This window comes from Syngnathus acus, chromosome 9, assembly GCF_901709675.1.
Source record: "Syngnathus acus chromosome 9, fSynAcu1.2, whole genome shotgun sequence".
Lineage (NCBI taxonomy): Eukaryota > Metazoa > Chordata > Actinopteri > Syngnathiformes > Syngnathidae > Syngnathus > Syngnathus acus.
In genome coordinates, this window is record NC_051094.1 from 12357639 (window position 1) to 12375358 (window position 17720).

The 17720-nt window shown below is 38.8% G+C and overlaps 1 protein-coding gene across 1 annotated transcript in view; it reads left to right on the plus strand.

Annotated features, from left to right (window-relative positions):
* The window catches only part of dock5 (dedicator of cytokinesis 5), a 31752-nt gene that overhangs the window by 7791 nt on the left and 6241 nt on the right, over positions 1 to 17720 (plus strand). The window contains exons 9-40 of the mRNA XM_037257804.1: positions 536 to 617; positions 1098 to 1227; positions 4439 to 4511; positions 5613 to 5755; positions 5904 to 6029; positions 6154 to 6278; positions 7909 to 8007; positions 8219 to 8291; positions 8405 to 8508; positions 8707 to 8887; positions 9107 to 9204; positions 9320 to 9409; positions 9521 to 9621; positions 9740 to 9874; positions 9952 to 10063; positions 10273 to 10343; positions 10514 to 10620; positions 10764 to 10900; positions 11706 to 11801; positions 12120 to 12218; positions 12489 to 12659; positions 12741 to 12841; positions 14026 to 14084; positions 14326 to 14480; positions 14688 to 14773; positions 15064 to 15220; positions 15318 to 15358; positions 15424 to 15514; positions 15600 to 15719; positions 16029 to 16118; positions 16719 to 16823; positions 17087 to 17228. Coding sequence (XP_037113699.1) covers positions 536 to 617; positions 1098 to 1227; positions 4439 to 4511; positions 5613 to 5755; positions 5904 to 6029; positions 6154 to 6278; positions 7909 to 8007; positions 8219 to 8291; positions 8405 to 8508; positions 8707 to 8887; positions 9107 to 9204; positions 9320 to 9409; positions 9521 to 9621; positions 9740 to 9874; positions 9952 to 10063; positions 10273 to 10343; positions 10514 to 10620; positions 10764 to 10900; positions 11706 to 11801; positions 12120 to 12218; positions 12489 to 12659; positions 12741 to 12841; positions 14026 to 14084; positions 14326 to 14480; positions 14688 to 14773; positions 15064 to 15220; positions 15318 to 15358; positions 15424 to 15514; positions 15600 to 15719; positions 16029 to 16118; positions 16719 to 16823; positions 17087 to 17228 — 3500 coding nt within the window. The remainder of the gene's footprint in view (positions 1 to 535; positions 618 to 1097; positions 1228 to 4438; positions 4512 to 5612; positions 5756 to 5903; positions 6030 to 6153; positions 6279 to 7908; positions 8008 to 8218; positions 8292 to 8404; positions 8509 to 8706; positions 8888 to 9106; positions 9205 to 9319; positions 9410 to 9520; positions 9622 to 9739; positions 9875 to 9951; positions 10064 to 10272; positions 10344 to 10513; positions 10621 to 10763; positions 10901 to 11705; positions 11802 to 12119; positions 12219 to 12488; positions 12660 to 12740; positions 12842 to 14025; positions 14085 to 14325; positions 14481 to 14687; positions 14774 to 15063; positions 15221 to 15317; positions 15359 to 15423; positions 15515 to 15599; positions 15720 to 16028; positions 16119 to 16718; positions 16824 to 17086; positions 17229 to 17720) is intronic.

Below are 17720 nucleotides of genomic sequence, written 5' to 3' on the forward strand. Positions count from 1 at the left end.
CTCATGTCACTTTTTCACTGAAAGGAGACGTTTTTTTTTTTATCACAAATAAAAACAGTTCACAGGTGTCCTAATAGAATTTCTATAGCACACTAAACAACCTCTTTTTAAAGCCCCCTTAAAAGCAGCCAGTTGTGACAAAGGGTGCTGATGGAAGTTCAGCATTCCGTTGCCATGATGACTAAGGGTAAAACTGTTTTAAGGCTGAATCTGAACTTTTGAAGAACAACACAAGTGTGAAAGGAATCATAGCCTCCAATAAAACACCAATAGTATATATTGTATTTCCACTCATAAAAATGGCACCTCATCACCAAGTTGCCAAATTACACACCAATTTGTTTGTGAATCTACTCCGCATAAAACACAGGCACATTAGCACTTGGGTTTGAACCGATTAGTCAACTTGTCAATGCGTTGACTACACCATAGCTTGTAGTTAAATAAATGCCACTCATATTTTGGGAATTAAAGGTTCTAGCCTACTATAAGGACGTACTGTATTTGCATCATATGTTTATGTGTTTTCATACAGTGAGAACTTCCTGGTGCGGTGGGGCAGTACGGGGATGCCTAAAGAAATTGAAAAACTCAACAACTTACCAGCACTCTTCACGGTAAACAAATCCCATCCTGGTATTACTATTACTATAGTTTCAAACCAAAATAATGCAAAACCTAGTGAAAACTGACACGAAAGAGACTTTGCTACAGAATAGCTGCTTGTTTCCTGAAAGTTGAGCTGTCTGAGTTCTCATTCCTTGTAGTACATCTTTCATCTTTAAAATCATGACTTTAAAATATTTGCATACGTGTTTCAGCTACTATCGGGAATGCTGTTTAAGCACAATATTGAATTTTTATTGAAGTATTTTATACCCTGACATCGCAAGAAGAGATTTATTTACAGCTTCTCAAAGGAAATCATGACTATCTTGACTTACAAAGTCATCCAAAACAACACACGCCGATGGAAGGGTTCCACTGTTGTTGCGTTCATCATTTAATATTACTTATCTGCACATAAGCTTCGCTGACATACTGTTTTCCACGAAATATACCCCGAGATCTGCATTATTTGACTTTTTGACATCCAGGAGCTTAGCAGAAGTGACCTGATGAGGCAGCGTCTCTACCTAGTGTGTCAGATCATCAGAGTTGGAAGCATGGAACTCAAAGAGGGGAAGAAACAAACAGGTGGACTAAGGAGACCATTTGGTGTGGCTGGTGAGGCTCATTTACATACAGTCTAATATTACTCTATCTATCCAATTCACAAACCATTCAACAATGAAAATGGCATTTCTTTGTCTAGCAGTTTCTTTGGAATTGTACTGATGTGGAAAGTTAGGGAACCATGTGCTGAATTTAAATGGCAACACCTGTTTTATGACCTCGAAAATACAGAATGAAGGACGTCAGGAAATGAGTTGGACAACCATGTTTTTGCATTTGGCCTGACAGTTAGTGGTGAAATGCATTCTTCATAGCAATTGGGATGAAACGACGGACATAAAACGTGTCTAACTCGGTAGACACATTATACATTTCTGCCAGGAAAATAAAACACATTTATAAGTTATGAACAGTTTTATGAACCATCAGAATTTCGTTAAAAGGAGATTAGGAAAACTCTGTCTGGTGGAATATTTTGTCTGGATGCTTTTCCAAATTTGAGGAGAAAAACATGAATATGCATATCGAAGGAAAACAGGTGGAGCTGTGCATGAAGAAAAACCTCACAGAGAGGCCAAAAATGATGTCCTACTTTTAGCTCAAAGCGGCTTCCTCCTTATTAGTTCTGGTTTTGGTTCATTGATCAGTCCGTTTGTTTATTGCTTGTTGACAATGTGTATTATTATCTCCTGCGTTTTTACAACTAACCAGACTTTAAAAGACTGCATAGAAAACTCTAAAATAAAGTAAGCATTAGCATTGTATTAGCAATCACACTCAGTCGCAGTTACTATACTTTTGGGAGAAAAAAAAACACATTTGGAAACCGCTGGATTATTCAAAACATTCTGTCTGATGGTTCCCATTGTCAAAAAGGAATCTACGTAAGGAATCTACGAGCTACTTAAGTGCATGAGAGAGAAAAAGGACTGTACGGGACGACCAATTTTCCTTTCATTGATCAGATAAAAAAAAAAAAATGTATGTAAGGATACGGGGTTACTCACCAATGGACAAGTTATTGGCTGTTAGAAAAAGGCAATTGTTTGTGTAGTCAACCATTAAACTGCAGCCAGCATGCATGCTGTCACTCGCAAGATTGTTTACTTATTCCTGCACCCTGGCTTCCTATTATAGGAAACTTCAATCATACTCCTCTCTCATCTACTAACTCCACACAGCATGTATACTCTGAAACAAAAGGCAATGAAACTTGCCACAGAGCGAAAAATACAGTTTGGTTCTTCTTTCCCTCATTTGGGGAATCGAATCACAACTTGATAAACCACGAGTCCATCAACAGCACACTGGTGTAAAAGCAGGTGACCAACATAAGAACTGTAACAGCTTGGTCTTACGATTTATAGAAAGCAGTGCAGGAGTGTTTTCATGTCACCGATTGTCTTTTTAAACACATATTTTAATAATGAATTTTATTTCTAAATATTTTTTTCTCAAGTGCTCCATGAATAAAATCTAGTTGAGTCATATAGACTGTTTGATGTTGAGTCAAAATGTATGTTAAGAGTGAACTATATGGCTTAAGATGTGTAAAACAGGAAGCCTTTGAGAGAAGATCTTAATTTAAGATGTCTGGTCTAATGCCACTCTACTTTGATCATATTACCACATACTACACAAGAATGTTAAACCGCGAGTGTACGGAATTCCACTAAGTATTTAAGCTGTTGATGTTTATAAACTATGCAAGGTATGGAATTGTTGGAAACATCTACAGACCACAGAATGTTGTTTTGTGCAGTACAGAACATTCCATTTTACGTGGTTACACTCGAAAACAGTATCTCAAATGCCGTACATTTTATGTAATTTCCTCACAGCTCAACACAGACTACCAAGGCATCGGGGGTGAGCAACTGCAAGAGAGTCAATTATGGTCAAGCCTTTGGCCAGTATTTGAAGTCGTTTTAGTGGCGCTGCACTGTATTTATTTCTTTATCTATGCTTTAGAATACGCACACCGAAAAATACAGAAACAAAATTAAGTCCGATAATGTGTATTCTTTTGAGCAGTTCACATCAGCAACATTGATCTTTGGTTTTGCGGCATCCAACTATAGTTGTGTGAGATGATCAAAAACTCGGGAAAAAATAATGTTTTTTTTTTTTTTTAAAAACCTAAAAAAAATATGTTAGTCAGCCAGTCGCCAATTCCTGCTCTGGCGTCTATAGTCCTAATGGCACTACTGGAAGAAATAATAACGTGCACTAATCAAAGAAAATTCTCAATGGGGTTTTTCATTGATCTAAAAATGTCTTTTGACACAATTAACCACTCACTTGGTTACAAAGTTATCAGTAATAGGAAACAGTTTGTCCAAATAAGTCCCCATAATTCAAAATGCTCTTATATTACCTCTACTGTAACGCAATGGTCTCCGAACAATCCTTTTTACAAACTTTCCAAGTTTGCTAAGAAACTACCCCAAATCTGCCGTGCATGATTTGTGATGCGAACTGTCTCAGCATAAACGAGCAGACAGATCAGCGTTGTGCTTCTTGGGCTGTTATCCATCATTGGCTTTGTGCGTAACTCATTGTGACAGTTATGCTTTTTTTTCTCAGTAAATTAGACATCAGAATGGTTGGCTGTAAACGGCCCAAAAAGCCCACATAAAACCTGATGTATCCTCCACGGCGGCAAAGAAAGCTGTTGTGTGTGCAGCCGGAAGTTTCAATTCAACACACACATTTTGTCCTGTCACAGTTCTCATAGCTGCCGCCTAGATTTCTGATTATTGTTGCAAAAAGGTTAAGTATGCTATGTATAATATTATTAGAGCATCTTGTACATTAAAAAAAGACACCAAACCTGATGCCTGTATGCTATGTATAATATTATTAGAGCATCTTGTACATTAAAAAAAAGACACCAAACCTGATGCCTAATCTCTGTAGACTCTAGCTTGTCATGTTACGCCTACACAAACACACTACTACTTCCATTCACAATTCTAACAGTGGCTGTCTTGCAATCATTAACATGATAAAAAAAAGTTTCCCTTGGATCATTGTTTGTGTCAAAAAATAAAAAATTAAGAAGAAAAAGAAAAACATCTGAATACGATTTTTTGATGGGGGAAAATAATGAGATTTTCACCAACACTATTTTGAATGCCGCTAACAACCATGTGTGGTAGTCTTTCCATATTTTGTTGTTTTTTTGTGTTATACACAAGAAATTATTTGCATCCCACAAAGGCTACTGGGGGATGTCTTTAATGCTTTGGTTTCATTGCAGTGATGGATGTAACAGATATCGCTCATGGCAAAACAGATGATGAGGACAAACAGCATTTCATCCCTTTTCAGCAGTGAGTCTTTTGATGTTGCTTTTTTTGTACCTTTGACCGGGTCAACTTTATTAAAACGTCACATGTTGATGGAAATGTTCTGGAAAAGCTTTTGCCCTGCTCTGGTCACAATGTTTGATCAAACAAAGGCTAAATACAAAGAAGGAAAATGTCTCAACTTTTCACTGAGAGGTCTGAAATCCATCCATCCATCCATCCATCCATCCATCCATCCATCCATCCATCCATCCATCCATCCATCCATCCATCCATCCATCCATCCATCCATCCATCCATCCATCCATCCATCCATCCATCCATCCATCCATCCATCCATCCATCCATCCATCCATCCATCCATCCGTTTTCTAAATATTTTTTCAAACTACCTGGACTGCACTTATTTTTCCACTACACCTGATCTCATACGTATACTGTGTGTATACTGTAAAATCTTGTGTATAATGCCAACAGGTGCCATATTAATACAACATTAGTGTAGGTAGAGTTCTTTTTAGCCTATTTAAGTATCGATTGAACTTGATTTCAGGACAATGTTGTGTTGTGTAAATCGGGTAAACCATCTCTAGATATTTTACAACTGAGGCTTTTATGAAGAAAAAAAAAAACACTCAACAGTTCCATTAGCCTTTTGCTTTTCTTTTTGTTAATTCATTTCATTAAGTGTTTTGTGTGCAATAATGAGGACATTTGCTCCTCAATGTCATTGGTTCATGCAACACAGAATGACACAGTCTTGTACGTGGCAGAGCTCTAATGCTACAAATTTCAGCTTTATTGCTGATGACAATAAAATCAAATATGAACACTGTTAACCTTGGATGATTGTTTTTGATTGCCCTTCTAAAGCCCGACCCATAATTGACGCAATGCATATTTGGAGTGACCTAACTTACTGCATTGAGGTAGTATTGTATTGTGATAGTTATGCTGTTTTTTTCCTGTCAGCGAATAGAAAGCTATTTTGAAGCAAACCTTTACCACTGGATGCCTTATCCAGCATTGCCTTTGCTAAACTTTGCTCTCCATTTGTTTGTCAGCTATCAGATTTGTGGTTTTGTTACTCCTTTTTTCTTATTTCCACTTTCTGCACATTCTCAGGATAGCAATGGAGACCTACATCCGTCAGAGGCAGCTCATCATATCTCCCCTCATCCCATCTCGAGTCATAGGAGAGAATGAGCCACTCACTGCTGTTTTTAACAAAGTCATTGCCACGAGGGAGGTCAACCACAAAGGCCAGGGTAAAATGAAGTGCTCACATAGGTTCTATCCCCTGTGATTTTAGAGTTTGTGCTAAATTCACATTTTGTAAAATAAATCATGTGTGAATGTCCACAGTATATGTTTTGGTGTCTGCCTCATTGATTTTCTTTTCATGTTTGCTGGCAGGCTTGTTTGTGACCCTCAAACTGCTCCCAGGGGATCTTGCACAGGTCAGGAAGGACTATCCACATTTTTTGGACCGTAGCACAGCGATCGTCAGAAAAATGGGCTTCCCAGAAATCATCCTCCCAGGTGACTTGTCTTTGTTTGTTCTACATACTGTAGGGCCATGTTCATTCAAATTGCCTACAGAGCAGCAAGTAGGGTACATAAATTGTTGGCACATTTACCTGATCAACTATTCTCCTTCCTCCAGGTAACGTGAGGAATGATATTTATGTAACCTTGCTGCAAGGAGAATTTGACCGTGGTAAAAAGAAGACGCCCAAGAATGTGGAGGTCATACTGAGCGTGCATGATGATGAAGGCAATGCCATGGAGGTAATATTGGCCAGGGAAATATGTGCACTTTTTACTAATATGATTTACAATATTGAATACAATATTTATTGGTAATTGTCATTAACCACGTACGATGACATATTCCACAGACTCTTTTGACCAATTAATTTTTATTCCTTTTAATTTGTTTTTATTTTGTTTGTCCCCCTAAATATATATATGTTGGCACTGCAAAACCTGATGAGTTGTTTCAATTCAAATGGTTTGAGGAAACCGATTGCAAAAATTCACATAAGCGAACAGAACTGTTTGATTAGCTTACAGGTAACTCATAATGTTTAAGTAACACAAGTGAAATCAACTTGGAATTAAAATGTTGCATTCAGCCCGATGTGTTTGAAATGAATCAACACAACTCTTCTGAATGAAGTATCTGTCTTTTTCACTCAATTTAAGCGTAAAGAAATATCTGATGGACGGATGGATGCAAATATCTGATCACCAAGAGACTCAGATGTTTATTGTTTCAGTAACACAAGTGATTTGAATTTAATTCAGTTAAATGAACTCAAACCAACTTGTCTGTATTAAGTACTTGTCTCCTTTACTCAAATGTTACCACTGGAGTCATAGCTACTTAGAACTACTTATTTCATCTAAGAAAAAAAAAGTATTTCCTTCATGCTTTTATGTTACATTGATATAACACACAAATACATCTTCAACTCTTTATTAAGTGGAATGCCGCACACTCACAAGTGAGACATTGCAGAAACAATGCAAACATCTGCACATGTTCGGACATAAGAATTAAAAAGCCACCAAAAAAAAAATCAAATATTGCAGGCATACTAAATAAACAAACAACCAAACACGAGCTCACTTTCAAGGCCTCCACTTTGGGGTTGTGCTGCTTTCTCCCAGAAACTCAAATGGAACTCAAATGCGGTTCATAGATTAGTGTGAACAGAACACAAACAAACAAACAAACAAGCAAGTTTGTGCAAGAGTTATGGCACATTACAACCTGACACTCAAGGATGATTGAGACTTAGTGAGTTATAAATGGAATTCTTGCAGGCACCTCTCTTTCACTGAGCACTGCCACCAGAGCCACTGATTCCTCCTGGGTTGCATCCTCCTCCTGAAGAGAGAATGTGTGTGTCATTGTTAAAATAACCAAGTCCATAAAATGGGTAATAATGGAAGAGAAACACCACTGCCGCATTTTACATATGCATTATAAAAACAGGCAAGTTGGTAATTTTTAGACATACAAAGTTCTACTTTCATGTACTACAGTACCAATAATGATGTCCTTTTTAACATAATTGCTCTAAAGGCAGCAAGTCTCGGGTTAAGAATTTTAAATATTTTTTTCAGCATCTGAAATGCAAAACAAAATATTGCCTGTCTTAAATAGCGTAATGTGCGTGAACCTCTTTTTAAGTGCAGTATTTCAAACATTGGAGTCATTCTTGTTAACGTCCACTCATTTTAAAGTATTTTAAGTACATCGGATTGATTCATGTGGAATATATAAAGATGCCATTGTTTATTTCAACACATTGGGTTTATGAGTTATATGTACCTCTAGCATCAGTGCAAGTGACACTAGTTTGTATGTACATGCAAAGCCTAAATGTTAATTCCAATTTTCATTTTATAGAAGGCCATATTTCCTGGGGCTGGTTATGATGGTATTACAGAGTACAAGTCTGTCATATACTACCAAGTGAAGCAACCCTGTTGGAATGAAACAGTGAAGGTAGGTAAGCTTATGTCATGGTCCCACATGCAGCAATGAACATGACATCCCGTGGTTGAAATTAATTTGCGAAAAGGATTTAGTACAGCCCAGTGCAATGAAATCATTTTAAAGGAGAGATGCCGAGCCAGAATGCGGTGATAATATAACTGCAAATACAATCATGTATTTTGCAAATGTAATCCCTCTGCTTTTGTCTGCTCTCTACAAGGTAACAATTCCCATTGAAGACGTGTGCCGCTGTCACCTGAGGGTGATGTTTCGACATAGATCCTCCCAGGACTGTGAGTCACTACGACTTGTTGTGTGACTGAGTTGTATGACAATCACCCACGCGTAATCCCTCCACCATGGTAAATACTGTAGAGCTCATCTTCTGCTCCTATGTATCCTTCAGCTAGGGACAAATCAGAAAAACCCTTTGGAATGGCATTTGTCCGCCTAATGAGAGGAGATGGAACGACACTCAGGGACGGAAAACACGAACCCATCGTCTATAAGGTGGTCTCTAAAATTTGTACTTTCATCTAAAAGAAAGAGCACATCGATACACCTGCGTAAATAAATTGCATAGTCGGTGCACAACTGACAGTTTGTTGATTGATTGATTACGGAATGCTCCATGATAAGTTCTATGCAATTAAATATCCATTGATTTGTTTGCCTCAAGACTCATTCCTTATTTTGTGAATTTCGTAGGTTGATGTGAAAAGGGCAGATGATGCAAAGGTTTATCTGACCTTGCCAGGGACCTGGGCTGAAGTGAAGGAGAAGGAGAAACAAACAGGGAAGCAGTTCCACCATTCAGGAACGATCCCTGTCACTAAGGACAGCTTTCAGATTTCCACACTTACTTGCTCCACGAAACTCACTCAGAACGGTATTTCTGTCTGTCTATGAATCAAAAGATTTGATTTTCACAAGTCATTTTGAAGGTGAAACTAGTCTTACATCGGAACGCTCCGCAACACACCACGCCGCATTGAATGAATTCATTTGAGATGTTGTGACTTCTATTCTGTGGACAGATTGAGATTTATTGCTGGTTTGATGTGATTCAAGTTCAACAGCTGAACCTGATGTGTTCACAAATCTTTAGTTGATCTACTCGGCCTGTTGAACTGGCGGTCTAACCCAGATGATCTTGACCAGATACTGCAGAGGCTAATGGAGGTGGAAGGCGGAGAGATTGTTAAAGTGGGTGCTCTGCGCTACTTATGTCACATTCACAATTTCATTCTAGCCATTTTAAGATCATTTTTAACGAGATTTTTACAATGTGTGTTGGGGATTTTTATTTTTTTACTTACAGTTTCTCCAGGATACTCTTGATGCTCTGTTCAACATCATGATGGAGACTTCAGAAAAGGACACCTATGACACACTGGTGTTCAACGCCTTGGTTAGTATTTGAGCTGAAGTAGACATCTTTTACCTTTTGGCAAGGCTACACTTCATCATGATACATTTGCATTTTCTCCAGCCTTTTACGAGGTCTCTCTTTTTTTTCTAGGTTTTTATTATCACGCTGATTGGTGACATCAAATTCCAGCACTTTAACCCAGTCCTTGAAACCTACATTAACAAGCACTTCAGTGCCACTTTGGCTTATATGTGAGTCCCTACCGCCTTGAATTGCTTGCAAAATGACGCCCGTGATTTGTGTGCTTCTCCACCTACCTTATAGTGTAATTTTCATAAGACCTTAAGTCAACCTGATTTGCATTTTCAGGAAGCTTACCAAGGTGCTCAACCACTATGTGGGTCATGCGGAGGAGCCTGTCCTTACTGAGAATCTCTATGCGGCACTCAAGGCTCTCAAGTATTTGTTCAGGTTTATTGTCCAATCTCGGATCCTCTACCTAAGGTATCTGAGAGGCACTCATACTCTCACTCCTACTTTGAATTTGGAAGATTACCTTGTAATATGATCCACCTTTGTAGGTTCTATGGAAACAGTGAAGACGGGGATGCTTTCTTCAACTCAATTCGCTCTCTGTTCCTGTCTTTTAACACTCTCATGGACAGACCGCTTGACGAAGGAGTGAAAATAAAGGTTTGAGCTGTATTATTATTATTTTTTTACTACTTCCAAAAGCTATAGGTTCCAAACGTTGAAAATTATAGCCAATCAAAATGCACGGACGCTTTAGCAAATCAATAATCTGCAAAATAGTTCTATACACTACCTCCTGAATTTGTCAGTAAAATAATACAATGCTAAATGTATTCAACTTGTCGACACCCTGCACTATGTATTTCCAGGGAGCAATATTGAAATATCTCCCCAGCATCATTAATGACATCCAGTCTGTGTTTGATCCTGTGGAGTTAAGGTAATTCTCTCGGGGGGCTGCACATCTTGTAATAATGCTTTTTGCATTGTGAATTATTTCTTCGATTTTTCTCAGAATCCTGTTGCTGCAAGGTTAACAAAACAATATGTGAACTGTATTTTTCTGTGCCAATTACAACACAGACAGTGAAGTGCACTCTCCTTTTACAGCATTCTGCTCTCAAAGTTTATTGAGAGCATTCCCGACTCTCAGCTTGTGCGTCAAAAGCTAGGCTGTATGTGCAAAATGGTGGAGAGTGACCTTTTCATGCAGCCAGGTAGCCACATAATGACATTTTACACAAGGCATTGAAAACACAAATGATTGCCTTTGGCTCAGAATACTTTGTCACAGGCCCCACCGTGACTCGAAATGGAGCCTGTCATACTCTGACCACATCCCTCTGCTTTCTTTCCACAGATTGTCGAGATGTGCTTCTGCCACTTGTCAATGACCAGCTGAGTGGACAGCTGGATGATCACTCCAGTAAACCCGACTATGAGGCTTGTGTTCAACTGCTTAGCACTGTGTTGGACATCGTGGATCGCAAGGATGTGGTAAATAGTCACACTAACAGATCAAAATGACTGGCACCTCAGGATACAATAACAGAAGCATCTTGTCAAAACAAGATTACAGGCATACATGGGCAGGATTTAAAGATATGCAGATAAAAGAGATGAAAGAAAAGCTTAAATAGTCAGATGCTTCACATTTTGTGCTATACCGTCAAACACATACTAAGTGGTTGTGAATGCAGAGAGAGAAGCATTTAGGGATGATCCCTTGCTGGGTGAGATGGGCGGTGGCTAAAGACTGAAGGTCCCAGTCTTTGGCCACAGTCTTAAAACTTGAGACGTGGAACGGCAGGGAGCGAGTTTGAATTTGTTGGCCTCTGGCTTGGTACCTGTGCAATGGGGTTCAGCCTGGTGGAAAAAAAGGATAGCCTTGTCTCCCTTTATAGGTTTTGACTTTAGTTTGTACAGTCAAGCCCAAAATTATTCATACCCCAGGCCAGGGGTATGAATAATTTCGGGCTCGCTCGTATTTGTATTAAACAGCAGCTCAGAGTAACCGCCCTTGGAGGGCGTTCTGAAGAGCGCTCTTGCTGCAGAGTTGCCGTTCAGATCTGGAGTGGTGTGAGTGGGAGGAATACCTGATAGCCAACCTGAACTCAAGTGCTGCTTTGTCATTGGACTTTATTGCTCATCACGTACTACATGTTCAAGCCAGGGTGTCCATTGCCGCACTTTGTACCAAGACCGGATTTCATTGATCGACTTTGATTTATTATGGATACCAGAGTATTGAGTATTGAGTAATACTACAGTACTTTATACTAAACAAATTACATTTGTGCAGGGTCCAACCAGGGGACACGTTCAGATGATAATGGAGCGCCTACTTCGCAGGGTCAATCGCACTGTCATAGGCATGGACAGATCATCCCCCCTCATTGTAAGTTTGATGTTGCTGCTGGAATATATCCTTGCGAAGTGCAGACATTAGTAAAACTAAATGCTTTCTCCTAAAGGGGAAAGATAAACTATACAGCAGGGGTCTTCAATTCTGGTCCTTGGGGTGTTTGAATCAGGTGTGTTGCAGCAGGGAGACATAACAAACATGCAGGACCCTGAGGCCCGGGATTAAAGACCCCTCCTATACACTTGTTAACATTTGCTTGAATAGAACAAAGTCGGTGCTCAGAATTTTTTTTTTTGTCAGGGGAATTTCTGCGAATGAATGTAATGTTACAAATCACCTTGTCTGTTACAGGGCCACTATTTATCTTGCATGACGGCTGTCTTGAAGCAGATGGATGACGTGCATTATGCCCACTATATTGGCACCTTTAAGACAAGACAGGATATCATTGTAAGTGTCTTGGTGTTGCCCTTGTTAGTTGCAGTACACCTCACAGCTACCCATCAATAATGGACATTAAACCACCCAGGCCACTTTCAACTACTAGAGAGAATATTGATTGTAAACATATCATGCACTTGATGGGAATGACACAATGAGGTCAGTGGGCCCGCTAGTGGTCGGAACATGATGAGTGCCCGACATACATAAAGCAATGCTGTCTTTTTGAGCGAATTGAATTTCACCTGGCGCTTACAATGAAGCTGCTCTTATCATCAGGACTTCCTCATGGAGACATTCATCATGTTCAAGGACCTCATGGGAAAGGTATTCCCTGCTGACTGGATGATTATGAACCTGGTGCAGATGCAAGTTTTCCTAAGGGCCATAAACCAGTATTCCGACGTCCTCAACACATATTTCTTAGACCAAGCACATTTTGAACTACAGGTATGTTTTGTTCATCATACAGAAACTTACAATGTATAACTTTGTGTGGTATAATATTTTAAACCTTTGTATCCCGCACAGCTGTGGAATAGCTACTTTCATTTGACCGTAGCATTCCTCACCCATAAGACACTGCAACTTGAGTCCTTCTCTCAAGAGAAGCGCAACAAGATATTAAACAAGTGAGATTTTTGCATTCATGCAGTTTATGATTGTGTCTCACCAATTGCATTGCAAATATACACTCACCTAGTAACATTGTCACGGTGCGCCAATTTCATTGTTTTTGCTGAAAATCATTTTTTGTTTTTTTTGTTTGAATTGTTTATTCCGGCAAGTGCACAACACATTTGTTACAGTTCCATTTCACATCTGACATGACTTGCTGAAAAGGGAAGCGGGTGGAAGCAATTTGCTTAACTAGTCCCGTCCCAACTTCAACCAGAGTTTTAGTGGCTGACACACAATCTACATTGCTATAGTTTTATCCATGGTGATAATATTAAACATGACACCATGGTTTGACAGCAAACATGAGAGGAGTGATAAACCATGTCGCTTTTACTCACAGGGACAAAATAGTCTGTACTGTGAGCTAATAAATAAATACAAATCGCTAGTGGTACTGAAATAACTCGAAACTGAGGAGACTGGATATGACAAAATGTATATTAGAAGTTACAGACAACACTGGAGATATTCTACTTTGTAGGTAAACGAGTAGTTAAGCTTGCTAGTAAATGTTACATCTTACTCACTTCAGTCTCTTTTAAGTCTATCTGATCCAGCCTATTTGCACACATAAAAAGAAGGTATATATTTACAAATGGAGCTTCTTGGTTATGTATTAAATATACATCAAATAGCCTTGAATGAAATAAGAGCTGGTTCAGCTATTCTTTCATTGTTCTTTTGATGTCAGAATTTTGATTTCACTCAAAAGTATATAAAAAATAAATGATGTTCCAATACCTTTGGAGTATAAGAATCTTTAAACCGTTTTTAAACTGGAAGTACGAGCAGCGTGACTCAACCCACTTCACAACAAGCGACACTTTGGGAGAAAAGTTCCACTCCCCGTGGGTTGGTGTTTACTTCAAACACTTTTTAAGAAGTGCGAATGAAGAATGTTTTTCTTTAATCTTGACACATTTATGTCTGTCAGTGGTTTGAACTTTGATGGGTTGATCAATGCGTGATTGACAACCACTGATAGAGCAACTACACTTTAATTTTGTTTTCGTAGATCGAAGACGTAGATGTATCGAAATGCATGGCCCATTTCAAAAGATGTCTATCGGAAAACGAGTTCAATTCTACCTTTAATGAGGAAAACAAGTGCTAAACTGATTTACATTTGCTACAGATATGGTGACATGAGGAAGACAGTTGGCTTTAAGATCAGAGATATGTGGTACAATCTTGGTGAGTATTTATGACCATCTAATATTTCATCATATATTTGTGTGAAATTATTTATTTGGAGCCTGCCAGTAATGCAGGCAGAGTAATAAGACAATGTTTTTATTGTTCGGTTTCATTGTACTTTTTTTGTTTACAGCATTATTAAATTTCCCTATGTTTGTTGTGAGATGAAGATGCAGCTTATTGCCTTCTCAAATCATACTTGTATTCTTCCGAGGGCTAATCTTTTGTTATCCTTCAGGTCCCCATAAAATGAAGTTCATCCCATCCATGGTCGGACCTATTTTGGAGGTCACTCTGGTGCCTGAGCCAGAGCTGAGGAAGGCTACAATTCCCATCTTTTTCGATATGATGCAGTGTGAGCACAATTTCAGCCCCGGGCGCACATTTGAAATGGTACACTCTCCAATCGTATGCACTGTGTGTTTCTTTAAATACCATCCACATTTGTGTTACATCACTTGTTGTCCATTTGACTCTGTACTTTTAAGTGCCTGTATATCCACCATCCTCTTATCTTTTCACCAAGAAAGCGTGTGTGTGTGTGTGTGTGTGTGTGTGTGTGTGTCTGTGTGTGTGTGTCTGTGTGTGTTTTCACTCCAGTTCGAAAATGAGCTGATAACAAGACTGGATCAAGAAGTTGAAGGAGGTCGAGGGGATGAGCAGTACAAAGTCCTGCTGGAGAAAACGTAATTTTGGTCACTTATCTCAATTTTGCTCATGAACTGAATAGATACATATTTGGTCTGAAACTCGACACAAGTGGCTTTCAGATATTCTTTGAAGGTGCAATCTCCAAGAATTACCCCACCCTCAAAAACCTTTTATTGTAATTATTGTATTATTTTAGTTTTTGTATATTGTATTACATTGCAATTATTGTGACTCCTGCATTAATGACAACAATGTGCTAAAATTTCAGATAGAGGGTTCAGGGTTCTTACAGGCCATCTAGTGAAATCACATTGTGGACCAACAGGTTACTGGAGCACTGCAGACGCCATAGATATCTGGCACAGTCAGGTGAGGAGCTGGCGCTTCTGCTGAGCAGCCTGCTAGAGAATCTCCTGGCATACCGCACCATCACACACGATGAAAGTCCCGAGCATCGCATGAGCTGCACTGTCAATGTGCTGGTACGGCCCACTCGTGTGTTCACAAAAAAATCCTCACACGTTTGTGCTTGCACGTAAGCAGTTATTGGACATGACGTTAGTGTGCTTTCTGATTCAGAATTTCTACAAGGAAAAAAAGAGGGAAGACATTTATATTCGGTAAGTCAGGCATGACATCTGACGCTTTGATTAAATGCTGCCTTTTAACATGTTCTTATAATTAGGTACTTGTACAAGCTACGGGATTTACATCTGGACTGTGAAAATTACACAGAGGCCTCCTACACTCTGCTGCTACATGCTGAATTACTTGAGGTGTCATTTACAAACTCACTTTTAACATTTCAAAGCATTGTCATGCTTACATACTTATACATCTTAACTATTGATTTTATACCAGTGGTCTGACAAAACCTGTGCACCTCATCTGATTCCTCGAGATGGGAAGCATGTGTGGACGCAACAGGAGTTGAAAGAAAGACTTTTCCAGGAGATCATATGTTATTTGGACAAAGGCAAGGTGAGTATTGCTAGTACTGCCACTGTGCTAAGGTCACCCTTTAATTTTAGTCTTTGCGTAATTTCTTGAAGTTTCACTATTTCATTTATCGGCTTTGGGTTCTTTGTTGTGTCATTATTCAATCAGATTCTGCATCGTTTATTTCCCTTAAGTTTAATTTTGGAGCGGTTGAACCCAAATCGCAACATCTGTCAGAAATATCACAGTTAAATCTTTTTCTGAAATTGTCCAGCCTAGTTACACACTGTTGCTTCTCAATAGTTAGTTTTTGAAGCCATTTGCTAAGTGACTGTGTATACATGTTCCCAGATGTGGGAGAAGGCTATTGAACTTGGCAAGGAGCTGGCAAAGATGCACGAGAGCCACATGTTTGACTTCATGGAGCTCAGCCAGCTGCTGGTAAGAACATGTACATCAGACTTCCGCCCTGAACTAAAGTGCTATCTCCGCTACAGAAAACAAATCCATAAATAGCAAATGTATTTGTAGACGTGAGTGCATGTTTTTTTCCTCTTACCACTGTAAATGTTTGTGATGAGTAATGTGCCAAAGGGTGAAGGCAATTAGTTTAAAAAAAAATGAAGGAGTTGAAGTATGCATGCGTGTGTGTCATTGCAAGCACCCACACAATTTTAATTCAAATGTATTTAGAAGAATCCAGTTATAAATTGATCAGTATTAGCACTTCAGTGCAATTTATGTAATTTATTTTTCGCGTGATGTGCCCAAAGCAAAGCATCATTGTAGTCACTTAGCATTTTGAGCACTGTGGCGCCACTAGTTACTCTGCATGTGTGTCAACTATTTATTATTATAAGTAGTTATAAGTACTTATTATACTTTTATTTTGAACAATCCAGTTAGTAGTAAGTTCTATAATGAAGAAAAAAAAATGTTTTCAATTGTGTTGAGCAACAAGCCTTAATGTAAATGTAGAAATGTAAAATGTGGTAAACACAAACAGACAATTTATGTCAACACATTTATTATGTCTTGCAGAAAAAACAAGCAGAATTCTATGAAAAGATCATGCATGCTATGCGACCACAGCCAGAATACTTTGCTGTTGGATATTACGGCCTTGGATTTCCTTCTTTCCTCAGGGTGAGTAAGAAATGAGTGCTTAATTTAATAAACAAACATGACATTTTATGTACGTATTCACAAACTGGCTCTATGAAACACTTTTTGTTTAAAAGCTCTGCGATATTGCTCTTTATGTCATCAATGTTTTGATGCTTCAAGAACCATGTTACATTGACTTCTATCTTTTCTTCAGTTTGTTTCTTTTTCCCCTCCATAAATTGCAAACTTGAGTTATTTTTTAATGTCCTCTGTTTCCTAATCGTACATATATTTTGTTCCAGAACAAAATGTTCATCTACAGAGGCAAAGAGTATGAGTGGCTGGAAGACTTCAGTTTGAAATTGCTTTCTCAGTTCCCAAACGCCGTTCGCATGACCAGCACAGCGCCTCCCGGAGACAACATCAGCACCTCTCCTGGACAGTGTATCCTTGAATTTGAGAAAATTGTTGAGGTCACTTGTTCAATTGTTCAAAATCTTTGTCCTCAATAATTCATTGGGAGCTCTTCTTAAGGAAACCAGGACCTGGTTGGAGTACATTGCTGTGAATCCTCAGCAAAAAACCTTTGGGGGGAAAAATATTTTTTCCAATATAGGCCCAATTCTGTGTGCATTCTTCCATCCACTCAGATCTGTCATTTGTGCACCAGCACTTAGGGTGAGGGAACTCAAAAGTGTGGGTATTTCCTTTCAAATCTAGTGCTAGCAGACTTTTTTTCATCTCTGCAAAGAGCTTTTCCACTTCAGATAAGCTACTGGCACCTTGGAGTTGTTTCGAAAGCTATTTAAACTACTCTCACCAACCCACTATTATAACAACTACTGTCATTGTAATGGTGTGTTAATTATTCCATTTTTTTCTATTTGCCTCTATGTCGGTTGTCAAACTCTGCCAATGTTTAAAGTGACTCGCCCG